The 27,783-nt window shown below is 40.8% G+C and overlaps 1 protein-coding gene across 1 annotated transcript in view; it reads left to right on the forward strand.

Annotated features, from left to right (window-relative positions):
• Positions 1 to 1,503: 1,503 nt before the first annotated feature.
• Positions 1,504 to 27,783, forward strand: part of LOC120534728 (zinc finger protein 91-like) — a 49,038-nt gene continuing 22,758 nt past the window's right edge. The window contains 3 exon segments of the mRNA XM_039762313.1: positions 1,504 to 1,582; positions 6,428 to 6,793; positions 10,089 to 11,360. Coding sequence (XP_039618247.1) covers positions 6,457 to 6,793; positions 10,089 to 11,360 — 1,609 coding nt within the window. The 5' untranslated portion in view covers positions 1,504 to 1,582; positions 6,428 to 6,456.

Raw genomic sequence — 27,783 nt, forward strand, 5'->3', positions numbered from 1 at the left:
TAGGCTTCAGCACCTCCCACGATCCTGCTTAGGACGAAGCTGATTAGAAAATGGCTGACTGTTTGTAACCATAGACATAGAATAATTAGATGTCTCATGACCAGCCGAATCGTACGTCAACGTCGCCGCCATATTGCGAGTGGTACTGCTGTGGAGTGAAGTAATGGATAAGATGCCTCATGCATGTTCTTCTTGGGATTTTACAAACCCGCTGTACGCTCCAAACCAGATCCCGGGGGATTACGTTTCATAGGTAAGGCTGAACAATTGTTTTGGTTATATTTGGCCATTAGAAAATCCCGTTTTATAATTTTTACTTTAGCTACGCCAGGCTAAGAGAGCAAAGCAAGCATTTATGTGCTCAAGTGAGCCTCCAAACAACGTTTTGGCTAAACGTATTTAGTCACTGACTATGTAGATTGTTGTTAGCTGTTAACATTTCTCAAACTTGATGATGTTTTTTCTCAAGGAGCACATTGAGGAAACACAGTATGAAATTGACAACCATCATTTTATGTTCATGTCTTTAGTTGTGTCTGTCTTCCACAAACTAAGGCTGCACCATATTGCCAGACTGAATACTCTCAAATTACAGGATCTGAGTGAGCGACAGGAGTGTAAGTCTGTAGGAGATCAGTGAAGTAGGGGGAGCTTTAAATGTTCAGAGCGGTATTTAGTATTGTATTCAGTATGGGAGCCAGTGAAGTTGAGAGAGAATAGGTGTAATATGTTCAGTGGATTTAGAACAGCAGGTACGTTTTTGTGGGATGCCAGATAGAATATCATTACAGTAATCAATACGGTGAGATGACTCGGACATTAACCGATACTTCAGTACTGTGTTGCGTAAGAACAGGACGAAGTCTAGAAATGTTTCGGAGATGGAAGAAGGCAGTCCGAGAAATGTTACTTATATGGAAGGAATTATTTAGTAATAATAATTATTATTTAATAATTGCCATTATTAGTGTATAAATGAATATAAATAATTGCATTTAAACGATTCGCCAAAATCTGTTGTATCTAAACGATACTGTTTAACACGTTACTGTTTTTTTCATCAGAAAACTCGGTTTCCACGTCTACCTGTATTAATTTAAATGGCACTTTTACCACTCGCAATAAGGCTGACGTATCGTGTCGAATGGGAAACACAGTGAATGCGGCGTCTATCTACAGGGTATATATGTCTATGATTGTAGCCACTTTAACTTCAGATCGAATCAAAAGCCGCCCCCTTCTAAAGATTTCACCATGTCTAGCGCCGACCTGCATATGTATAGTTTTGAAAAAATAACGTTTCGTAATCTTTAATTGTATCCTTTCAAGAAGGAAGAGGAGCAGAGAAGGAGTACATTTTCGTGTATAGGGTGCGTGCTCGTAAATGACAGGCGATACTCCTTGCTACACAGAGCATACGCCTAATCCAGACGACGAAGAGTTAAAAAAAGCGCGCGCGTAATTGGTCAGCCTGCCGTGTGTCGTCATACAGGGCGACGAAAACTGAAGTCTGCTGCACTGCACACACCTCGCGCCGCTCACTTTCAGGCTCTGAAAACAACGTATCACCTGGAGACAGAAGGTAAATGGAACGGCTTTTATGGCCGTAATTTTATGGATGTGTGGTTTTTATGTCGCCGTTGCCCGGCCCTTGGAAGCACAGACGAGCGGCGCGTTCATGTTTATAACCTCCTTTATCTTAAGGACTCCGCTCGGCTGAATTGCCGTTTTCTCCGGGATTCTGTCTGCGGCTGTCTCCGGGAGTCCAATTTTCACTCCTGAGCGCCGAAACACGCCGTCGCTGCGATTTAATTTCATTGCCATATTCGATAGCCTCTATCATATAAAAAGAAAACTCGAACAACCCCTTTCAACCGCTGTATAATAATAATAATAATAAATAATAATAATAATAATAATAATGCATGTACATAGCGCTTTTCACACTACTCAAAGCGCTCAGCAATTGCAGGTTAAGGGCCCAACTGAGCAGAATCCTTTTTGGCATTTACGGGATTCGAACCGGCAACCTTCCGATTGCCAGTGTAGATCCCTGGCCTCAAAACCACCTCTCCGCTCGTGTAACAGAAGTGCATATTTCTTATTACACCGTAAATTGAAATTCACACTTGCGCGTCTCACCAGAACAGTGACAGTCGCTCACTAAAGTAACAATGCCAAAAATGGAATTCTATATACAGGTATGCGCACATGCTTAGCTAGCTATATACCAGTAGAGGCGCGTGCAGTGAATCCACTTGACTTGAGTATTCCTAGTTTTCATCCTCTTTCTTTGTACGTTTATCATTCATTTGCTCAGAGGTTGATATGCTTGCTGCTTCCTGAGCAGCTCTTCTGTTCTCCACCCTACCGGCCCTCTTGTTCTCTTCCTTTGTCGGCATCTTTCCGCATTAAAACTGATTAAGCCAGTGTTTGTGTTGCAATTACTTAGTACGTTTTCCACAAATTTCACTTAAACTGACACTTAAGTCTTCAATCTGCCTCAAGAATGCTTTAAGATATGAAGAGGTAGGGGAAGAGACGGCGAAAGTGGTAGGCATGAGAACGGCGCCCGTACCCATGCACCGCACAGCCGCCCACTGCACGTTGCCGAGAGTGTGATTCTACAATAAAATAAAAAAGAGGAATAACCTTGGAGGTCAATCATCACCCCGATAGCGGATAGTAGAGGTCAGGTAGTATATGTGTACCACATTTCAGGTCAATGGTTCAAACGGTTTGCGAGCTACAGGTGATTGTAAATCCTGGACAGACAAACAAACAGCCACGGTAGCGGATTCTATAAGAAGAGACACACACATACATTGACTTATATATAGTGTATGTTCCAGTATCACTTCCGAATGGCTCGAGCGATTTTCATGAAACTTGGTACTATACACTTTTCTCATTGGTTGACTAAAAATACTGTAGGGCAAAATCAACCTCCCTTACCCCACTTCTTTCTTTGGGTGGGTGATCTTGCGATCTTGTCTGCATGTTATCATCCAGATGACACTCGGAACGACCACCAGAGGGCGAACTGGAGGTGACTGCCAGCATTCTTTGTTTGAGCACCACCGCTCCCGCCTATTGCTTTTGAAATTAAATAGAGTTGGCTGGTTCCGAGCGTCAAATGGATGATAACATACATACAATACCCCAAGACAAGCACAATAGTGAGTCTTCATTGTTTGTTAATGTTTTTATTTTAAAGTTGTGTTTTTTTTTTCCTCTTCTTTTAGCTAGTGTACAATACTTGAGAAACACGTGGTCCTAAAATGAAATGCAGTTAAAACCAAGTGTAAGAGAAGCAGCAGTTGACACTTCTTATGTTCTCTGATTTCTTACTTCTCTCATTTCCTGTAGAAGTTGCAATGTATTTTATTCCTTCGATTGGCTCATCTAAAGCAAGCAGAGCGTTTCTATTTTTGCAAAACATTGTTTTCAACATTGGGGGGGATTTAGGAGTACAGCTTGTTGTTGATCACATCATTGAAGTAACTTTGCTAAGCAGCAATGTTCAAATAAACATCGATGTAAGGATATCAAATCGATGATTTCATATGGCCGGAGGTTTGGACTAATTGAGTATCTTCGCCATGCATTTGTGTGTATTTCTAATTTATCCATTTTGTAACCTGGACTTTATCTTGCATGCCTATGAGTCATCCTGTCTGCTGCTGAATTGCTCTGTGTATTCAGGATTACGTTTTGCTGGTCAGCGTGGCGCAGCATCTTGTTTGACCCAACAAAAGACTACACAGACAACAGTAAGCTCTCTGCACGGTTATTGGCAGGCATTTCTCCATGTTTATTCTTGCATTATGTATCCTACACTTTATGCTGCTCTTTTTCTTCTTATAATTGTGGTGTTTGTCATCCTGTAATTGGCCTCTGCAATTTGATGGACACTCAGCAGATGTCACTGCTTTTCATTTTCTTACTGCCATTTCACTTGATTTTTGTGCTCCCTTTGCCATTCACAGGTCACCTTGTCAAGGCTGCTACATGTATGTTGTGTGTGTGTATATATATATATATATATATATATATATATATATATATATATATATATATATATATATATATATATATATATATATATATATATATATATATATATATATATATATAGAGAGAGAGAGAGAGAGTGAGCGAGAGACAGAGAGAGAGAGTCTCTTTTGGGTCAAGAAGTGATAATCTGGGAAAGACACTTTGATGTGACGCGAGACTAGACATTACAACCTTGAGAAGCAAGACCCGTGAGACGGTGACTTTTGCACTTCACTCCCTACTTACGAACAATTTAAAACAAGTTCACGGACATCTAATCTCACAGTTGTTGGAATGCTTTTGCCAGACTCACTTCATGTGCTCCCAACTCTTACAAATGTTATACTTTCTAGGTGGCACGTGAACGAGTAAGCAAAGAAAAAAGAGCAGCACATCAAAGAGACACGGAAGCGTTGGAGAGAAAAGAAGGAAATAAAGGATGCACAAGAGAACAATAATAATCTATGTGCAAATTAATAAAATAAGGAAAGCAATAATCAGCCCGGACCAAGTGGAATTGAAAAGCTCGTAGGTCAAATCTGGGTCAGAAATAAAAGACTTCATAAAGACGTTAAAAAAAAAAAAAAATGGCGTGATACACATGCAGAGCAACTTAAAGAATATGAAAGTAGGAAAATTCTAAGTATCAAAGATAGTAAAGATCACATTAGCACAAATAAATGGAAATTATTACTCGGTGAAATAATGGAACAGCAAAAAGAGATCAAATATATAGAGAGAGGTGATATGTCAGAAGAATGTAGATATTATTCGGCTTTAAAGTGTAAGTCAGAGGCTTGTATAATCGTCTAATTCATGTGGCCATCAGGGAAAAGTAGTGTTTCTTCCCAATGAAGAGGCGTATCCACGAGAATTAAAACATTTGTTGTTTGGTGAAAGTGAAATCCAGACAGTGCCCTGTAGTGGGCTGGCGCCCTGCCCGGGGTTTGTTTCCTGCCTTGTGCCCTGTGTTGGCTCCAGCAGACCCCCATGACCCTGTAGTTAGAATATAGTGGGTTGGATGATGGATGGATGAAATCCACTCACAATACAGGCAAAATATCCGAATCTACAGTACAATAATCTGTTTGCGTTCGCATCATTCAGTGCTCAAAACGTAGATTTACACGATTCAGGACCATATGTTATGGGAATCTATGGTCCCGCAACAATTAAAGCTACAACAAGTTTAATTGACACCACAATTCAGGCAGGTGGATATTTATGATAATGGAGAAGCGATGCAACATAGGATCGAAACAGTGTTTAGTCAAATCAGAGCATACATTTACACGATCGGATTTCAAAAACGGGGTTTACCTCACAAGCATTTACTGGTTACTTTGCAAAATAAATGATTAACTGCTGATGATGAAGATCAGTTTGTCTGTGCTGAAATTTCAAACGGAGAAACCTGTCCTGAATTATGGTACAAAGTCATTAAACACATGCATGTCTCACTGATCTCATTTAAAAGATTCAGTATGTTGGGATTCAAAAAGAGAAAAAGTGTTAAAAGAAATTTCCAAATTTGTTCACTCAATCAACAGATATGACTAATTCCGATTTTCCTGATTATTGCAGAAGAGATAATCATCACGAACAACACACTTATCGCGGAAAGAAAGATGGTAAAATTGTGATGATCGATAACTCAATGATTGTATCATATAACCCATATTTGCTCAAACAATTTGATTGTCATGTTAACGTTGAGTATTGTGTATCGACTATGAGTATTAAGTACATCTACAAGTACATTCATAAAGGGCACGATAGAGTATGCATAACTTTATCCAAAGAACAGTCTCGGGACGAAGTTCAACCATATTTAGATAGATAGATACTTTATTAATCCCAAGGGGAAATTTACAAATAGATACTCGCTACGTCAGTGCAGTGGAAAGCGGGTGGTATTTAATGGAATTGCCAATACACGGTCAAAGTCATTCTGTTGAATTATTACCAATTCATTTACCAGGTCAGAATATGATTCAATTTAAAGTGGGCAAAGAAGCAGAAGCTTTACAGGTAGCGAACTTAATAAAACAGACGTAAATGCAAAAGCGTAAAAGTATGCGCAAATCCCTCGACATTACACATGGCAGAAACAAAAAGGGAGTGTGTCTGTGTATAGATGTGTATGTGTATATGTGTGTGTATGCCGCTAACTAAGCAGTTAATCAGACATTAAAAAGAAAAGCTAATTAATGTTATATGTGGTATTACATATATATAAAAAATATCAAGTAGTGTGATTTCTCTAAACTGTTAGACTTGATGTACTGATGGTGCTATGACGAAATTAAAATGTTTTAAGACCTGAATGGAGAGGTTTTGATGGAATTATTTATTTTTTTCCCCCTGAAAGCAAAGGCTGCCATTTATTGTAACTCCAAGATGGACATGAAAGAGGAGATGGGTGAAGCAGATTTGAAGGCCTTGGAGATAATGACTGTGAGCATTAAAGAGGAGGACTGTGAATGGGACTCTGGAGATCATAACCAGGATGGTCTCTGCATTAAGGATGAGGATTATGAGTCTGTGACCGTGGGCACCAAAGAAGAGACCAGGGAGACGTCTCTCAGCATTGAGATGCACAATCATAAAAGTGTGGAGCCCGTCGAGCTCAAGGGGAGATCTGAATCATTACAAACGGACACAAAGAGGACTCCGAATGTTTCATCTGTTCAAAGTCCACAGAATTGGACATCACCTTCAAATCAATTTGGAGAAAGTAAGTATCAAATACAAAAAATTAAAAATATGTGAATGTGTAAGGATCAGGGGTTATGGACCTGAAAGGCAGGCATGTCTTGTGATTTTGATGGGAAAAATTGAAAATGCAGTGAGGTTTAATACTTTATAGTGAAAAGTGGGGGAGCTTTTCCCAGTAGATCACTAAACTAACAAAAGTGTGATACTTTGTACAGTGTTTCTGTGTAAAGTAACACCAGAGATTGTGGGATTTAGACCTGTTAGGTGAGAGAGTACTTTCTTTTTCTTTAATTCATGGTTCTGGCCTTTAACATTCCAGCTCACAAATTTAACTGTGTCCGGTCATAGAGACATTGATTCTGAATTTTTGATGTCTTTTTGAAGTCTTAACTGAAAGTTTGACAGCTTTCACGTAATTTTCCCAGGTGTTCTTGCCATGAAGTCTATTGTTACATTGGCAAAAAAAAAATGAAGTCGCTAAAAAGACTATTCAGAATGTGTGGGCTAGGCTATGGGTCATCAGTCAATTCATTTTGATTGTAGATACAGTAGTCCCTCGCTATATCGCGCTTCGACTTTTGCGGCTTCACTCTATCGCGGATTTTATATGTAAGCATATCTAAATATGTAACGCAGATTTTTCACTGCTTCGCGGGTTTCTGTGGACAATGGGTCTTTTTACTTCTGGTACATGCTTCCTCAGTTGGTTTGCCCAGTTGATTTCATACAAGGGGCGCTATTGGCAGATGGCTGAGAAGCTACCCAATCGGAGCACGCAGTTAAGTTCCTGTGTGTTGATTGGCTCAGCAACGGAGTGCCGAATTCGATTGCGCTGCGTTAACCAGGAAGTCTCATCTCGTTCATTCAGCATCAATGTGTTTCGCTGTGTAAAGAGTTAACTTTTGTGCTCTTTTGTGTATGTTTGTGCATAGTCAAGCCCTTCGTTATGGCTCCAAAACGATCTGTCTATCGTAATAGCTGTAACAAATGTGATATCGGAGACGCTCGATATCTTTAAAATAATATTTAGGTTTTACTGTATATAAACAGTGTTTTTACATACATAATTTCAATGAATCTTACCTAATATCTAAGAGAACACAAAGGGTTTTTGCTGTATAACTGTGCGGGAAATGTTTATAAGAGTGTGGGAGAGTTTATAAGGGCTTAAAATATATACAAATAACCATATGAACATATAGTTTTTACTTTGGGGATTTTCACCTTTCGTGGAGGGGTTCTGGAATGCAACCCCTGCGATTAAAGGAGGGATCCCTGTACCCCAAAGTTTTCTTTTATCCATTAAAGCTACTTTATTTTACTCTCCTCCACTCCTTGAGGTTAAGTTCAAAGCCCAGTCCCAAAGAGACTCGGATGTGAGGTCTAAAAAAAGTTAAAGCGCTCACTCAGTTCTGTATCACCTCAGAACAGTTTCCACCCTCTAGCCCAGAAAAAGTCTACTCAACCATGGTTCCTAAAATTCAGTTCGATTCCATTTATTTTCATATAGTGGTCTTCACCGAGTGGAATCTTGGAGCGCTGTCAGAGTAACATTCAATGAAAAGTATTAAATTAGACAAACGTGACCAGTACGCAATTAACACGCCTTATATACTTGCATATAAGTTGGGTCTTGAAATGCGAAAAATCGATCATAAATTCAGACCCTGACTTATACGCCCGTTCAAAAATACCACCCAGGTGGGCGTTAGCAAAGTGTGAGTTTTCCTCATTCGACGATTTACATTATAAAATAAAGGAAACTAGCCAACCTGCGGCGTACCATACGCCGCATAATCGGGCCGGTTTTTTAATAACTTTTAAGCACAGGGAGAAAATTAACATTTGAAACACCGGTAATGTAATAAATCAGCAAGAAAAGCAACATTGTAACAATGCACGGAACGAACCAACACACAATCGTCCGTGACTGAAAACTGATGGACCGTCCTCACGCCTTCTCCTGCCAGACGGAGGGATAGGGGTGCACGGCACAGAGTGTGGAACGGGAGGAGAGGAGAAGGACGTCCATTCAGCTCCGTCCGTCATGCTAGTCTGCTGATTTCTCGTTCAGTATGCACTGCCCGCTCATGTGCCCACCTCCAACTTGTCACTTTAGTTGTCGTCTTTACACAGTCCAGATGTACCTGTGACTCACGTAGACTTTTCATTGCTCTGTGCAGCTTTTCTATATATAATCCACCAAGACACCCGACCACGGTAGTAGCGATGTATGAGGGGGGTGTGTACAAAGGGTAGGGACGCAAGCAGTGGGAACGTATGAGTCGCACTTAGTGGGAATTCCATGGTTTGAAGCCCGAATGGGGTTCAACGGCTTACCCACGCCAGGTAGACACACACTCAATGTCATGCATAATTATTTATTGAATGCTAAACACTTCAGGAAAGACACGGTTGTCTAAAATGGGTTGGTGTGAGAATACAACAGTAAGTGAATGAAAAGATGGAACTCTGGAGAGAGCAAAATACAACACAATAGTGAACCTGCGGCATAACAAACGCCCCGTGGCGCAGACGTGCATGCGGACTCTTAGCACAGATGAGAGCGAGGGTAGACGCCGGCTGGTGAAAAAGGACTGTTGGTGGGCAGGGAAACGTCTTCCGTGTTTTTGCAGGAGCATCTAAGAAGACGCATGTTTGAACTTAAACGTGAGTATATATGGTACAAGTGATACTAAACAGACCCAATTTACAGAGTCCATTCCACAACATTGTGTTAACTATGTTCATCAGGTTGGAGGCATATAAGATAAGACATAGTGGTAATCCCAGAAAAGGCAGAAATGTTAGTCAGACCAACAGTGTGTGAACCCGAGTTGGCAGCTCTGAGGGAGCAGATCCACAAAAATGTGCCAAAATTAATTGTTTTTTTCCCATAGTTCTTGTAGATAAAACTCTTCACTGAGGATAAAATGTGTTATAGGTTGGAAAGGAAAAAGATGCTTTCATAGGTTAAGGAGCATGAAAATGCAAATTGGCATTTTTATCTTAACAAAATCGCACACAATTTCAAGAAAAATAGCCCATAGTCATGACAAAGCCTTTTTTTCCCCATGCAAAACAGATTTAAATGTGTGAACCTGCCCAATCTGACATCTATGTTTGGAATCTTTTACCATAAAAAAGTAAATATAGGCTTTGTCTATATACATTCATTGGAACCCACAAACAATTATTCAGAAACCACAAATTGTAAATGAGTGTTGAAATTATGAGTAAGAGTTAACAGTTGTTTTGATGTCCTCAGTAGGGAAGTGATTTGAAAATAATCTTTTTTTTTTTTCCTCGTACAGGGGACAAAGCACACTCCTGTTCTGAATGTGGCAAACGATTCTGTGACCGGAGTACTCTTCAGAAACACACTAGGATTCACACTGGTGAGAAGCCCTACTACTGTTCTGAATGTGGCAAAAGGTTCTCCCAGATTGCCCATCTTCAGAGACACTCACGAATTCACACTGGAGAGAAGCCATACTGCTGTTCAGAATGTGGTAAGCGATTCTCACGAATCACCCATCTTGAGACCCACACTAGAATTCACACAGGAGAAAAACCATATGGCTGTTCAGAATGTGACAAACAATTTTCTCGAATCGCCAGTTACCTGAGACATGCAAAGATTCACACTGGAGAGAAGCTGTACAGCTGCTCTCAATGTGGCAAACGATTCTCACGAATCTCTCATCTCCAGACCCACATTAAAATTCACACTGGTGAGAACTCATTTTGTTGTACTGAATGTGGTGAAGGATTTTCTCAATTAAGTGATCTCCAGAGTCATGCAAAAACTCATACTGGTGAGAAACCATATTACTGCAGTGAATGTGGCAAACAATTCAAACATATGATCAGCCTTCAGACCCACATACGTATTCACACGGAAGAGAAACCATTTTGCTGTTCTGAGTGTGACAAACAGTTCCTTTATAGAAGCAGTCTTCTAACCCACTCAAGAATTCATATGGGAGAGAAAACTCACTGCTGCCCTACATGCGGCAAACGGTTCTCAAAAGTGGTCACGCTTAAGAGCCACATTAAAATTCACACTGGAGCGAAGCCATATTCTTGTTCTGAATGTGGAAAACAATTCTCTGGCAACAGCTATCTAGTGATACACAAAAGAAGTCATACTGGGGAGAAGCCATATTCTTGTTCTGAATGTGGAAAACAATTCTACGACAGCAGCCATCTCCAGAGACACAAAAGAGTTCACACTGGCGAGAAGCCATATTGCTGTGTGGAATGTGGTAATCGGTTCTCAAGGAAGGTCAACCTTAAGACCCACATCAGAATTCACACTGGGGAAAAGCCATATTCTTGTACTGAATGTGGAAAACAGTTTTCGGATGGTAGTCATCTTCAGAGGCACAAAAGAATCCACACAGGAGAGAAGCCATATTGCTGTTCTGAATGTGGGAAACGATTCTCACGAATTAGCTGCCTTCACAGCCACTCAAGAATTCACACTGGGGAGAAGCCCTATTGCTGTATGGAATGTGGCAAACAGTTTGCACAATTAAGTAGTCTACATACTCACACAAGAATCCACACTGGGAGTGATAGTGGTACAATAACAACTTGATGACTCAAGGGTGAGGCTCAATTCTCTCTTGAGGGTAAGCCATTCAAGAGAAATTAGCTCGGGAAGAAGCCATATTGCTGTAGTGAATGTGGCAAACAATTCATGCTAGGATTCTCCTTGGGAAGAGTGCCCTGAAGGTGTAAGTTAGAGGATATCCAAGAAAGGAAGGAGGAAGTAACCTAAACAAACCCTGGTAACTCCTCAGGGCTTTGATGGGCTTTGTTGTGCAATATCCATATCTGATCTCATCAAAGGAAAACTACTTTCATTGTTTTCAAAGGAACCGTTTTACAGGCCACACATCTCCCAGGAAGGAAAGGTGCCCACCTACTGCCTCAGTATTGGCGGAGTTGATGGTGGTAGGCTAAAATCTTTAGCTGAAAAAAAACAAGTCCTTCAATGTGTGGTGTCACTCTAGATGTTGGCAGGAACAGGCAAGACTACAAAAGCACAACTTCAAAGAAATGAACAGTTTTAATTTGTAGATTTCTGACTCAACATTTCAGCAGGAAAAATATTTTTGTTGTTGTTTTGTATTCTGTATTTCATACTTTGTTTTTTTTTTTTTAAATAACCTAAATTCTGGACTCTCTGCCTTTAATTTAATAAAAGTAGATAATGTTAAATCAGAGGTTTGTCATTTGTGGGCCAGGGGTTTTTATGATTCCACTTCCCGTTTTTTGGTGAATGTTCGGCCCCAGGCCTATTGACCTATTCAGATTTTCTTTTGATTAGGCCTGAATTCTGGTCATCAAATCTGACAGAGCTTGGATTGGTGAGGTGTCAGTTCAAGTGACGTCTCTGCTGTGTGGGGAAAAATAAATAAATGTAAAAAATAAAAACAAAATACCATGTCAGTTGAACCTGTGATGGTGCTTGGATTAAAATGAGGAGATTCAAATTTTCCACCATGTCTAAGATGCCCTCTAAATGAATCTACCTTGGCAAGTCTACTTATAGCCCTGCCTGGAGCAGAGGTTTTCAGGTGGTGCTTAACTTTCATTGAGTTTCTCAGCACCAACCACAAAACTCTCTAAGTGGTTCAGCAGTTGTGGCCACCCCACTGCCCATCTGGATTTCAGAGCCATCAGGAAGGGCTCCCTCTCCCAATCTCTGGACTGCTCTTCGTCTAACCAAAGTGCATTCAGTGACCTGCAGGGACACAGACTTCCCAGCCTTCCTTAAATGGCCCTGAGTAGTAATGCAAGGTTGGGTGGGTTTCCACTCTCAAAACACAAGGAACATAAAGACATTTAAAGAAACAGTACTTTAATGAATTATTGTTTAAGAATATTAAACATATTGACGAAATGACAAGTGAACAAAAAATCAGAATAAGTAATCCCAACTGAAAAATGAACGAAAAAAAGACAAGGAAGATGAATACAAGAAATAAGCAGAATGGTAGTAGAAAATGGAATGTTCATTTCAAACCCCACCCTCTGTTAATCATTTTGTGAGACTTCTTATCCACAGTTGCAGATCCACAGAGTCCAGTGGCAGACAAGGTCCATTGATGCACTCCAAACAAACAGTATGTCTGTCCTAACAATGGGAGACCAAAAATGGTGGCGGAAGCAAAAATACAAAATAGTGGACGAAGCAGTCCCAGAAATTACTCCCGATCAAAATGAAAAGAAGTTGCCAAAATATGACTTTAGAATTTGCTTCGGTGAACCTTAACCCTAGCTCTAAACTCCTAAAAGAATTTAAAGTTACAGGATTTCATACAGGATAACCGAAATAAAAAAAATGTGAGCGTCAGTAGGCTTTGTGCCCTCGGAACCAAGTTACCCAAACTATTCAATAACATTTCAGTAATTATTTACCGCTCTGATCATGAAACAGGCCATTATGATAGCAATTGACGAGAAGAATTCATAATGAATGGCAGAATACCGGTATTTCAGGGTTCCTCTGGAGTGCCTCTTTCTCTCACACGATTTGGCTCAAAAACTAATCGGCACATCATCATCTCATAAAAGGCTGAAGTTTTGAGTTTGGCATTAATCCTGTCATGTCATTTTAACGCTAGAAACTGTGGCACACACCCATCATTGAGATATCGATGTTTTCAGTATCGGGTGACCCTAAAAACATCGGCCTTCCACTAAAAACCAGAGATCGAAATATTTAACAAATCTAAAGCTTTCACTCTTCCCCCACAGATTGGGTGGAAAACAAAAAGGATCCAAATCTGAACACTAGATCACTAAAACTGTGGAAAATGTAATATCAGAAGTTAGGGTAGGGGATAAAAGCCTGAAGGCAAACGCTCTGGTACACCGATTCCACAAATTACAATTTTGCTTAAAGGTTGAGGCAGGAGCCTGGGGACCAGACCCAGCCGGGATGCCTGGTAGGTCCAGAAGGAGATCTATACATCCCCTAGGCCGCGAGGGGGCAAGAGGACCATGGGGAAGTAGCAGGGAGGCTCAAACCCAGGGGCGCCCCACTTCCGCCACACCTGGGAAGGTGGAGGAAGGACCTTCCAGCAACGCCGGGTGCTCATGCGGCACTTCCACCCTACCAGGAAGTGCTGCTGGAAGAATGTCAGCGAGCACCTGGAGCACGTCCGGGTGACTATAAAGGGGGCCGCCTTCCTACAGTCGAGGAGCGAGAGCCGGGCACTGGTGGTGGACGAGGCTCCGGCGACAACAGGAAATAAGGCGGCCCACGGATGTTTGAAAGGCCCGTGATCAGGGGGTTTAGCGCGGGAGCACTGTGTGCTGTGTTGGGACACTTATTTAATACACATGTGTGTTTTTGGACTTAGACTGGTGTCTGTCTGATGATGTTCGGGTGACCTCTCACAAGGTATATGCACCCTCTACAATTAAATAAATAAAAAACACTCCAAAACCCCCTTAAAATTGTCCAAATGTTGTCCACTACCTAGTATTTAAATAATTCTATAACATTTCATCACTTTTACAGTAAACTTTGTGACTAAAATAAGAGGGTTCAAAAAAGATGCCATCTACTGGTCAAAATAAGAACTGCTTAAAAAAAATGAAATAAATAATTAAAATACTATTAAAAATCTTGGAGGAATCCCCCAAAGACGTCAACATCGGACTGAGGAGGGATGTTTCGTGGAAAAAATCTCGCCAATGCTGGAGAGTAAATAATGATGTAACATCAACAGTGATTCGCACATGAGGACAGTTTCAAGTGATCAGTGTTAAATATAAAATGATTCATTCATTACCACTGCCAGAGTCTACTCCATCTACAACATTCCCACCTAAGCCTGCCAATGTAGCCGTCCATGGAGGTGAAGTGGGAGCTGAGTCTAAAGACAAAGCTCTCGGTTCACTGGTTGATCCACGTCCTATGGTCACCAGCTCTGGGTAATGACTGAAAGAATGAGATTGTGGAGCACAAGCAGCATAACTGAGGTTCCTTCGCAGGGCAGCTACTCCATGATAAGAGTGAGAAGCTTTGCAATTTGGGAGAGCATTGGAGTAGTCGTTACTCCTCCAGACTGAGAGGGGCCAGTCGAGATGATTTAGGCACATAAAAAGGATAACCCCGCAGGTGCCAACAGAGCTGATCCAGGCATATCCCACAAGGGGGAAAAGTCTGCAGAAGACCCAGGACATGCTGGAGGGATTATATCTCACTGGCTAGCTTGGGAATTCTCCAGGAAGTGCTGGAATCTGTAGCTGGGGAGAGGGAAGTTTGGGCTGACCTGCTGCCATCTCAACCCTCCCCAGGAAAAGCTTCAGAAAATGAGAGGAGATGAAATGATTCATTTCGGTGCTACACGTCAGTCCAAACCAGTTCAGGCACTATATAAGTATGATATGATTTATATTTTTGTCATTGTTAAAATCATGCATTTGCATACACATCATTTGTCATGTCTCGACCAGTCAGGGTGGGTATTCCATTTATGAAATTTGCCACTTTACTAAGTCACTTAGCCCTGCTGACTTGGTGTTTAAGTTCACACCCAACTTTGTTCCCCTTCACCAGCTTCAAGATGTCCTCCGCAGTGCCACTTAATCGTAGTACAGAGCTTGTTGTGATCTGCTGCTCAAGTGCGCACTGAAACCGCACCAAAGCTGACAAATAACCCTGCTACCATAATTATGGGCTAAAACAGATGATCTTGGGATGTTCCCATTGTTAATACTCACCACAAGTGACCCTGTTCACTTCAGTCAGCCCCACAACTTGTGTATCTGGTTGATTCTGTGCGTTGGTTAAAACACTACAAGGTCTAGAGAGATTTTTTCTTGTGCTTCAAACCAGAGGCCATACCGCCTGCACTTCAGTAGAGATAATCCTCCTGAAGGTGAGCATGTTTGGGCTCAGCCAGTATTTGGATGGGAAACCAACCAGGAAAGCTTGGGTTGCTGCTGGAAGAGGTGAGGCTATCGGGGTGTTGGGTGCTTACCCTCTGGTCTGTGTGTGGATCTCAGCTCCCCTGTGCTGTAAAAACTGGTGCCATCCCTTTGGATGAGACATAAAACTCAGGTCCTGACTTTCTCTGGTCATAAAAAGTTCCTGGGCATATCTTGAAAAGTGTGACGTGTACCCCAATATTCTGGCTATATTGCCCACAATGACCCTTGTCCATTTTGGTGCTCTAATCATCTCCTGTCTCTAACTGGTTAACTATCTCTCTCCCCCCCTTTCACCATCTAATGTACTGGTGCAATAATGGCTGCCATGGCATCATCCAGATGGATACCACTTATTGTCTAAGTAAAACACTATCCAAAAAAGCACCATATAAATGTAACCATCTATCTAAACCTTTATGAGCAAAGCCAAACGCGCCAAACGTGGTAGTTTGCCAATAACAAAAAAATAAATTCTATTCTGTAATGAGCATATGGAGGGCACATTTTGTCACCATTATGTGTGAGGATGTTGCCCGCCCCACCCAAGGTCGCATTCTACCTTCCCTCCTAAGGGTGGATTCTGCCTCACGCTAAGGGGATAGTCGCCAACTCCCAATGAATGGATAAACCAGTTAAAAAAAGGAGGAAGTGTTGGACGGACAACTGTAGCCATGTTCATAACTGTCGGTAGTTTAGTGTGAAGAACCCTTTGTTTCTTTGTCAGGGCTAACTATGGTAACTTTGTTAAAGAGTTACTATCCTTGCTATCATTTCAGCTCACTCAAATGCTTAATGCTAAATTACAACCAACATTGGAGTGGCCATTGTGCTCTTAAGGCATGCATACCTTCTCAAGAAATTCCAAAATGGGATACAAGCAATTATATAATGGGACAAAAGTGACAATAACAAAAGATTTTTTTTTTGCCTTTAAAGTGCAGCAGGAGTTTCCCACTCTAGTAAGTTAAACCATGTTGGATTTTTAAATTGTAATCCCATACCAGACTTCAAGCCCTTTTGGTGTGCAGCATATCACTCATAAAAAACAGCGCCTTAGGGACGCTAATTTAGCTGGACGCTATGCTGAACTTGGTCATTGCTAACTTGAAATTGAACTACTGTATATGCTCACATAGAAGTTGGGTCTTGAAACCCGAAAAAAACGGTCATAAAATCAGACTCTGACTTATACACCCGTTCAAAAATTCTGCACTTAATTTTTTTTTTACATCTTTTTGCCTCCTCCAATCTCACATTAGATTCTCAGATGCATCAAACTTTGCTGCAGCAGAGCAGTTACCATTTTCGTTCACCACTTCAACAGCTTTTAATTTAAAACCAGCTTCATATTTTCTTCTGATCGAACGCTCCATCTTAGATAAGGGATGCTCTTACAATAAAAGCGTATGAGGGTGTGAGATACAAAAAAACACAAATCAGTGCAAACGTCACTTCAGAATTGTTCAGGTATTCAGGCATATGAGAGAGAGAGAGGTTAGGAGCACATGCTGATACAGTGCATTGCCGCATCCACATAGAAATAAAAGGCTGTGTGTTCCATGGTTACTCTCTCAGGTGGGCGTTAGCATATCATAATCTCTTGTACCAATAGCGTAAGTTTCCCAATTCGACTTATACAACCAACCTTATATAATACTAGAAATTATTTGGTAAAATCAAGTCCCAACTTATCTGCGAGTATATACGGTAAATACCACATCCTCTGAGGACCATACCCTCTTCTCCATCCATCCATCCGTCGATTTTCCAACCCACTGAATCCAAACACAGGGTCACAGGGTTCTGCTGGAGCCAATCCCAGCCAACACAGGGCACAAGGCACAAACCAATCCCGGGCAGGGTGCCAACCCACCGCAGGACACACACACCCACACACAAACACACCCACACACCAAGCACACACTAGGGCCAATTTAGAATCGCCAATCCACCTAACCTGCATGTTTTTGGACTGTGGAAGGAAACCGGAGTGCCTGGAGAAAACCCATGCAGACACGGGGAGAACATACAAATTCCACGCAGGGAGGACCTGGGAAGCGAACCTGGGTCTCCTAAATGCGAAGCAGCAGCACTACCACTGCGCCACCGTGCTGCCACCCTCTTCTCCTCACCACAGTTTCCTTCTCCATATGTTTTCTCCTTCATGTTGTTCTTCTTGAGTCTCCTGTAAAATATTACCTTGGCAATTAGACCTGTTAGGTGAGAGAATACTTTTTTTCCTCTTTAATTCATGATTGAGACCTTTGACATTCCAGCTCACAAAGTTTACTGTTTGGTCATACAGACATTGCTTTTGAACTTTGGTTGACATTCTGTAGTCTTAAGTGAAGGTAATACATTATTAGATAACACAGCTTTGATCTTGATTTCATGTTATTGCCAGGTGTTACAGCTATGAAGCCTGTTGGCACTTATGGTTATTCGGGTAGAAAAGATAAATAAGAAATTAACATTGCACTCATTATCTCTTTCATGTTGTGCTGTTGGCTTACTTGTTTGCTTCAATTGACCCAATTACAGATCTTTATTAGCATCACACTTCTGATTTAATTTCAATACTAGAATTACTCTCCTGAATTTCAGTTTTGTACCATCCTTACTGGCATATTCCTCAGTTGCAAATTGACAATGTGTTGTGCCAAAGTTGCAACATGCAATCTTTTCTTTTAGTGGTCAATCTCAACTTCTTGCTTAAAATAAAACTTTACTGTTATACTTTTTCCATTGTAATGAAGCCGGCAGAACTGACAATGTGACCTGAGGCTACTGGCAATCCTCTTTTGTTTGAGGATGTTGTACCAATCCTACTTCTGTCCAGAGATGGCACTACTCTGGCAGATAAGTGTGGTTTTTGGATGCTGTTTAGTTACAGAATCCAGATTGTTCCCTGAATTGACTTGGTCTAAAATTTGAGAGTGATGATTTGTATTAACTACATGTTCCTTTAATTCTCTTGATTGCTTCCTCTCTAGCATGGATTTTTGTGTACTTTTTAAGATTTGTCATTTGAGAGAATCGCTTACCACATTCAGAACAGGAGTAGCGTTTCTCCCCAGTGTGAACTCTCGAGTGTACATGAAGGTGGCAGAATCTTTTGTTACACTCAGGACAGGCAAATGGCTTCTCTCCAGTGTGAATTATTGCATGATTCTGAAGACATTTCTTGTAAATGAATCGTTTCCCACATTCAGAACAACAATATGACTTCTCTTCAGAATGAATCCTCCGGTGACTCCACAGGCTCTTCTTGGCAAGGAACTGCTTGCCACATTCGGAACAGCAATATGGTTTCTCCCCGTTGTAAGCCCCTTCATCTACCTGAAGACTTTTGTGGTGAGAAAATCATTTGCCACACTTGGAACAGCAGTTTGACTTCTTTCTGGAATGAATTTTGGTGTGCATCTTAAAATGGCTGTTGTGTGAAAACTGTTTGCCACATTCAGGACAGCAGTATGGCGTCCTCTGATTCTTGAGGCGACCAAGTCTGCATTCAGATTCACGATTCAAAGATAGAGCCACTGAATTTGTATTGTCTACCTGTTGTTGAGGGCTAATGACACCTGCTCTTGTTAATTTCATAACAGGCAGAGAACTGCATTGCAAACAGTCAGGTGTACAACTCCCCGATTCCAATGTCGATTTCTTAAAAATTTCCCCTTGTCCAGTCTGTGGTGAGCCACACAGAAGAGAAGTCTGAAGACCTAAAAACAGAGAGAAGCTGCAGATCTCTTGTAAATCTGCAGAAAGACATAAATGAAAGATTTCGTGAATATGGGATACATTCTTATGATAGAAAAGCATTTCGTGTTGTAGCAAGGCTGTATAGATGAAGATAAATCCTGTTTTTTTTTCTTTTATTTCTGGTCATTGGCTTTTTATTGTGCAGTCATTTGGGGCCACTTGTGGGAAGGTCTAGAGGCCTCAGAGACAATGGCCAAGGTTTAAGGACCACTCGTGGTAGGGCATTCTGGTTGGTTGGTGTCAAGTTGCCACAGGAAGTGAGCTATACACTCTTCTACTGGGACTTCTTTTTTTAAAGGAGTGCCGCTAACAAACGAAAGAGAACAAAAGTGATAGCCAGAAAGAAAGAGGCAGCTACTGGCATTGAAAAGAAAACAGAGGAAAACTTCACACTGCTTCAATACAGAAATGGATGAACACCAATTAGGGAAAAGTTTGGGCTTCCATGTAAGACTTAGTTTGTCCTCAGGTTGAGTTGGACTGGTTTTCTCTATTAGCATAGCATTGTTGCCAACCACACTAATAATCTGCTGCTGATTCTCTGGTGGGAAGTCAACTGGTTTTAGCTATTCCTCCATATGGAACAATAGAACAGGACTTGCACTATTACCACTTGTCACGCATGCAGCTCTGTTGAGGTACGTAATAACCCGCCACGGAGAGAGGAGGCGCTGCCACTAACAGTGTCAAGAATCCGCAAGCCCCCGCCCTTCTGGGCCCACCAACACAAAGCCAGGCGTCCCTGAAGGAGGTACTTTGTGCCTGAGAAAGCTCTCTAAATGGCCAGACCAAACGTTCAAGCCCTATACAGGGTAGGTGCAAAGAAGCACTCTTTCAGCTTCTTATTTTTTAGTTTCTTTTCCTCCATCTTTTGACACAGTTGGTGTCCCAAAAATGTATTGTCTTTGAGTTTGTCAGTACCACACACTATGCAAAAATAAACTGAATTAAATGATGAAAATGTACGGCCAGCAGGTGGGAAACGGCCGTGATTGTTGGGCTGAATGCCCTGTCGTCATCTCAGTTGTTCTAATGGTGTTACACACCGCACTCCTCGTCGATTCTAAGACAACCAGACAAGCATGGCGATGTCCGAATGGAATCAAAAATAGTGTTGAAAAGATGCAAAAAAGTAATAATGTTAAATGAAATAGAGATAAGGAACCAGAGCTAAATAGAAGTTTTTCTCCATAGCTGATACAAAACCCAAGAAAACAGGACAGCAGTGTCAAAAATACAAAATATGAAACACTAGCAAAATACCCGCACTTCGAGCAAAGAAGAAGTGTGTTAAAGAAGTTATGAAAAAGAAAAGGAAACATTTTAAAAATAACGTAACATTTGCTTTCTATTCGTTTGCATAAGCACAGTCCTTCACCAGCAATTATTTAATGTTAGCTCAGACCCAGCACTTAAAAATTTCTATCGCACTTTTGCTGAGTTTGTGCCAAACAATAGTCTATCCCTGACCATCTCATCTTCCTTTGCATAAGCACAGTCCTTCACCAGCAATTTTAACTCCTTTACAAAGTAATCAAAAGTCTCGTTTATACCCTGGGTCCTCTCAGTAAACTTTTATCTGGTGAATATCGTATTCGTCTTAGGCATAACAAACGCCAGCGGCAGCGTGTCTATGAACCTAATTTAAAGTTAAGCTTTACACCCTGCTTTCCCATTCGTTTGCATAAGCACAGTCCTTCACCAGCAATTTTAACTCCGTTACAAAGTGATCCAAAGTCTCGTTTATACCTCATGTCTTTTCATTAAACTTGTATCTAGCGAATATCGTATTCGTCGTAGGCATGACAAACGGCAGCGTGTCTATGAACTTAATGTAAACTTAAGGTTTACACCGTTTGCTTTGTTTCCGCAGTAGCTGCACTTATGAATATGCTTGTATGCGTCACTCGCTTCATATTCTTTTGCTGCCTTCTCAATTGTGTAATGCGTTTTTTATTCAACGCTCTTTGGAGCTCTGCCTTGTTCTCTACGTACTGCGTTCACAGTCAGTTCACGTGAGCCGCTCTCTTGTGTGATCTTGCGATGTCCACGGCTTTATTTAATGTTAGCTAAGACCCGGAACTTAAAAGTTTCTCTCGCACTTTCGCTGAGTTTGTTCCAAACACTAGACCATCTCATCTTTGTTTGCATAAGCACAGTCCTTCACCCGCGAATATTTACCTTATATGGGCAGGCACTCAATTACGTGGGAGGCGTCCGAGCTGCAGGCTATGGCCATATATATGGTCGAAAGTAAGTTTCAGTTATGACCGTTACGTGTAGAAATTCGAAATGAAACCTGCCCAACTTTTGTAAGTAAGCTGTAAGGAATGAGCCTGCCAAATTTCAGCCTTCTACCTACACGGGAAGTTGGAGAATTAGTGATGAGTGAGTGAGTGAGTGAGTGAGTGAGTGAGTGAGTGAGTGAGTGAGTGAGTGAGTGAGTGAGTGAGGGCTTTGCCTTTTATTAGTATAGATTATTATAATAACAAAAGTACCACCCAGACTGTGTCTTAAGGCCGTTTGCAAAATGCTCATATTTGAGATTTTAAGAGCGACCTTTTTGAAGCGATGATGACACACACATCCTCAGGTGTTTTCAAGCTGTTCTCCATCATTTAGTTTTAAACGGAGATGAAACTAAGTTGTGGAGGCTGGGTTTTGACTATGGCTGTTCCCTGGACCATTATATTGTTACAAGTTAATTACAATCAGATGCGTTACACTAATAAACGATATGCAGTTAGTTTCAGTGTATTCAGCCGCATCAGGAAAATAAAAAGTAACCACACAGGAACAGTACCATTGCTTTGACTCTGGGTGCCGCCAGTCTGCAAAACCGAGCGGAGAACTTGCATACGACAAGACATTAGGTACCGTGGAAAAGTGCGTGGCTTTACGCCAAGTGTAGGTTTTATACATCGCGATTTGAACGTGGAAGAGTTCTTACGCAACATTTCTGTGCGTACGCACCGTTGATACATGAGGCCCCAGGTGTTCTGATAAAAAACTGGAAGAATATAAAAATGTCCAGGTTTTAATTAACAATGTCAAACATAACATCAAATGAGACTGGAAAGGAAAGAGTCAGTGGCCCACAATGGACAGTTTTCATTTACTGTGGAGGAAGAAAAAGACGAGACAGTTAGCAGAAGCACCCCTTCTCTGTCTGGGATGGTACCACATACCTGGGAGGAACTTGGAAGGTGACTCTGTGATGCACACGCGTGACATACAATATAAAGTGCTGACTGTGGGCAGCCTGGTCAAAGAAAACATATATTTAAAAACGCTTGAAGTTCTCAATTAAAATCTAGAGCCATTAGGCCTACTGTATCTTCTATCAGAGTGTTTCAGTTCTACCCGAAAACTTACAAATAAATCCTTAATTCTGTGAGCTAAATAATTGAGCCTGCTTTTCTCTTTGACACTTGATGTTTGGGGTACAAGTCAACAGGAGGCTCTACTCAAGTTTTATAACATACTGGTGAGGCCTCATCTGGAGTCCTGTGTGCAGTTTGGGTCTCCAGGATACAAAAAGACATAGCAGTGCAAGAAAAGGTCCAGAGAAGAGCGACCAGGCTGATCACAGGGCCACAGGGGATGAGTTATGAGGAAAGATTGAAAGAGCTGAGCCTTCACAGTTTAAGGAAACGGAGATTAAGAGGAGACCTGAGTGAAGTGTTTAACATTATGAAGGGAATTAGTCCAGTGGATCGAGACGGTGACTTTAAAATGAGTTCATCAAGAACACGGGGACACAGTTGGAAACTTGTTAAGGGTAAATTTCACACAAACATTAGGAGGCTTTCCTTTACGCAGAGAAGGATAGACACTTGGAATAAGTGACCAGGTAGCATGGTGGACAGTAAGACTTTAGGGACTTTCAAAACTCGACTTAAGAATTAAGTGGATAGGACTGGCGACCTTTGTCGGGTTGAATTGCCTGTTCTCATCCAGATTGTTCTAATGAATGTGCTTTTTTAAACAGCTAGCACTTTCACTCCTTTAAAATACCACTAAACCGTGAAGCTCAAATGTGTTCATTTTCCAATGTTACCCACCTCAACTCTGTTCTTTTATTTTATCATATAGCCTAGGAAGCAGACTTCAGGGTTATGCTGTGTGTGATGGCTGGCATCTTGGCAAGTACACTGAATCAATAGGAATGTGATTACGTTTTGCACATTACAGACAACTTGGATAATTTGTGTTTCAGATGACAGTGGATACACCTCAACAAAGGATGAAAAGCACTCCTTTTAGAATTATTTTGCTGCCTCCTCACTGTCTGCTATCCCTCCAATTTTAGTGCAATCTTTGAATTTCACAAATTTACTAACTCTAGCCGGGTCCTCCCTGCATGGAGTTTGTATGTTCTCCCCGTGTCTGTGTGGGTTTCCTCCCACGGTCCAAAGACATGCAGGTTAGTTGGATTGGCGATTCTAAATTGTGCCTAGTGTGTGTTTGGTGTGTGGGTGTGTGTCCTGCGGTGGGTTGGCACCCTGCCCGGGATTGGTTCCTGCCTTGAGCCCTGTGTTAGCTGGGATTGGCTCCAGCAGATCCCCGTGACCCTGTGTTCGGATTCAACGGGTTGGAAAATGGATGGATGGACTAACTCTAGCAGAATCAATGTCATTAATATAAATCAGAAAAAGTAAGGAGGGTCCAAAAACAGTCCACTAAGGGATGCCACCGATTCTTTCCTTATCTCAGCTAGAGATCCAGTTTTGTAGGTCACCTCTGATGCCTACAGCTTCAGGTTTCAGAGTTCATCTTTGGTGTGGGATGGCGGAGTCAAAGCCTTTTTGAAAGTCTAGGTAAATTATGTCAAGTGCTTTGTTTTTGTCAACTATTCCGGTTGCTTTTTCAAAAAAAAAAACCACCTAAAAGTTTGGTTTGGCAGGACCTTCCTCTCATAAACCCATACTAGCTGTTATTTGGCAAATTATTTTTGTTTAGGTGATGTTCTCATTTGTTTCTTATTGTTTCCTTAACTTTGCATGGCACAGAATTACAACCTACTCGTCTATAATTACCAGGGCCCATTTTGTCTTCCTTCTGGAAGACTAGAGTCACAAATGCAACTTTCCAGCCCTCGGATACTTCACATTTCTGAAGGGACTGGTGGAATACGCCTAATAAAAAGCTTATAAATGGCATCTTTCATTTCTTTTAAAACAATTGTTAAAATCCCACCTGGTCCATGGGCTGCAAAAGTGTGTGCACACTTGCATAGTTTAATATTGATTTAAGATTTGTAAAGAAACTTGGCGTGGCACGTGGACCAGTTTTCTGAATCAGATTTTTTTTTTTTTTAATACCACATCTAGGTATGGAATCTAAACAAAGACTTCAGATCCTATCTAGGTATTCCTTAAATCTACACATTGATTAGATCAGTGGTTCCCAAACTCAATCCTGGGGTCCCACTGTGGCTGCAGGTTTTTGTCCCCACCAGATTCACAATCGGTGATAATAATCGATAACAACTGACCTCATTTAATTAGCCGGTCTTTTATTTACTCTTCTCTTATTCTGCACTCAGAAAAAAACACAACAGTATTTTTTTTTTTTACATTTATAAGACATTTAGAAATACTTCATTTTTTTTTCTAAAGCTATAAATGCCTAACTCTCTTTTGTTGTTTTCCTATTATTTTCCCCTTTCCCTGTGTAGTTTGCTCCCTTCATTTAACTCTAATAGTGACAATTAACAACCTGCATAGCAGCCACCCAGGATGATGAAAGTTGCAATGACTTCAGTGTCAGACCTGCTAATTAGTAAATAATCAATTAAATAACCAGAACATCTGGAAAAGCAGAATGAAAATTAGGTTGAAAATACTGTTAATGAATTAAAAAACTACATATTCCCCCAAATAACTGCTTAGTACATTTTAATAAAAATCTACCAAACTTTGCTTGCAATTTCCACATTGACTCTAAAACACAGAAACTGGGAAATAATAACTCACTTAATTAGGCTAAGAGTCCAATGAAAAACGGAAGTTGGTTTGACCAAAAACCTGCAGCCACAGTGGGTCCCCAGGATCGAGTTTGGAAACCACTGATAGATAGATAGATAGATAGATAGATAGATAGATAGATAGATAGATAGATAGATACTTTATTAATCCCAAGGGGAAATTCACAAACTTTGTGTGTTTGTGTCTTGCTAGATATTCCATCTATGCAATTATTTACAGAGACACTCGGGGTCGTGCGGTGTATGGGACACGAGTGTTCGCCTGCTTAATGAGCTAGGTACAGCTGCGTGTATGGCGCTGGCATTCCGCTAGCTGATAGCTTGGGGGAAGTGCGCAGCAAAGTTCAGCTCCGAGAACCTCAATACTCAACTACCAGTTGTTACAGTTGTTTTATTCACTGGATTAGATGATGTCCATTCAATTGATCACAACCAATTTACATACGTTCGTTAATGAGAATTTCAGCTAGGAAGGAAAAAAATCATGTAATACTAAGTCGATCACGTGAGTATTCACTGTATGTTATACATAACTTTCTAATAATAAAACTAACTGAAAGTGATAAGGCGCCTAGTAGGAGTGTGTTCTGTGAAAGGCGGTATAACACATTTAGACTGTAACAAGGTGTGATTTCAAATCTCTATGAACGTAATAAACATAACATTAGAACGAAAACGACTGCTCCTTGGTGTAAAAATCAAAGACGAGGCGAAAGTCGGTGAGTAACAGCAGCTGAAAACAAAAGGGTCACGTTCGCCCCGTCTAATCAGGCACTCACCAAGTGCAGTGGCCCAATTACCTTCTGTTAGCTGCTGATGTGATCCTTCAAAACTGACTGCAGTGTCATTACCCGATCAGCGTGCCTACCCGATTTGCGCGCGCAGGCGTAATGAAAGCTTAACATGCCCTTAAGTGTTCATGCGTTAAACAGATTGGGTAGCACCGTAAAGTGTGTGATGACGTAGCCTTTCAATACGCACGCACGCGCGCGCAGATCGGGCCGGCAATGGGAACCAGGTAGCGATATACGGTACACCGCATGCGCTTAATGGAAAAAACATTAAAAACAAAAGAATCCACTTTACGGCACGGCCTGATGAGAACTGTGCATGCGGTATAACTAGACATTACCGTATATTCATTTTAGTTCCACATTAGTTGACCATAATGAAAATATTCATCCTGCAAAATAAACGAAGCAGCCTTTGTGGCGTAACGTTGATGTCCAATGTTTAATCGCCATAAGAGGAAGCTTTGGTATGCACACCTGATAAGCCCCAATTAGGGCGAAACACATGTGGTGTACTCTTTGTATTATTTGGCATATATATATATATATATATATATATATATATATATATATATATATATATATATATATATATATATGTGTGTGTGTGTGTTATATAAAGTATGTAGAGTTTTTATTTTCCCACTCACGTAATAAATCATATAAAGTTTCTTTTCCGTTTTGATCTATTGTTGCAATTTCCCTCTTATGAGCAAATTGTGTTTGTTTAAAAATATCTTTAGACATCATTTATTATTAATAAAATTGTCATTTGTCTTAAGGCATCAGGTTTACAAAACCTAATGTATCCAACCAGTACTATAGAAATATATTATATGGTCCTTTTTCAAAACAAAAGGAAAGAATTAACACTGTGTTGCACGGCATTGTGCTGACTGACCCCCTTAGTATTAACTGTGACTGTCCACTTGTTGAATTCTTTAATTAGTTTTCAGTTGTCCAATCAGGTGAGATGCTGAAGAAATGAAGAGCATAAAGCCACTGATTCAAATCCTCATTTATTCCAATGGCTATTAAACTTACAAAGAAGTTTAACTTTATACCCACAGACTTAAATTAAGGAAGTGTGCTGTTATCACTTGAATCAATCTATTTGATCTTTTATTTTTTACAATAAGCGCTTGCTGCTATAGTTCATATATGTTATTCGTTTGTTCTTAGTGATGTGTTTTTAATTTTATTTCAAGGTGTCTCTGTGAAACCCCTTGAGAAACCAACTTACCTATTAATATAATAAAACTGAACTGAATTTAACAGCTGTAAAATAAAATATTCTTCTCTAACTGAGCAGAATTTAAACAGCATGAAATAGTTCAGTTTATGAAGAACACCATGTGGACTGAGGGCAGTGATATTCTTTCTTACAAGTTTAATCAACATAACACACCGCTGTTTGTGTGCAGACTCGTCTCATGTCAAAGGTTTTATTCACCCATATTGACACAGAGCCAGTTCATTTTTATAACTTTAGAAAAAGGAAATACAATA

The sequence above is a fragment of the Polypterus senegalus genome, chromosome 8 (assembly GCF_016835505.1).
Source record: "Polypterus senegalus isolate Bchr_013 chromosome 8, ASM1683550v1, whole genome shotgun sequence".
Taxonomy (NCBI): Eukaryota; Metazoa; Chordata; class Cladistia; order Polypteriformes; family Polypteridae; genus Polypterus; species Polypterus senegalus.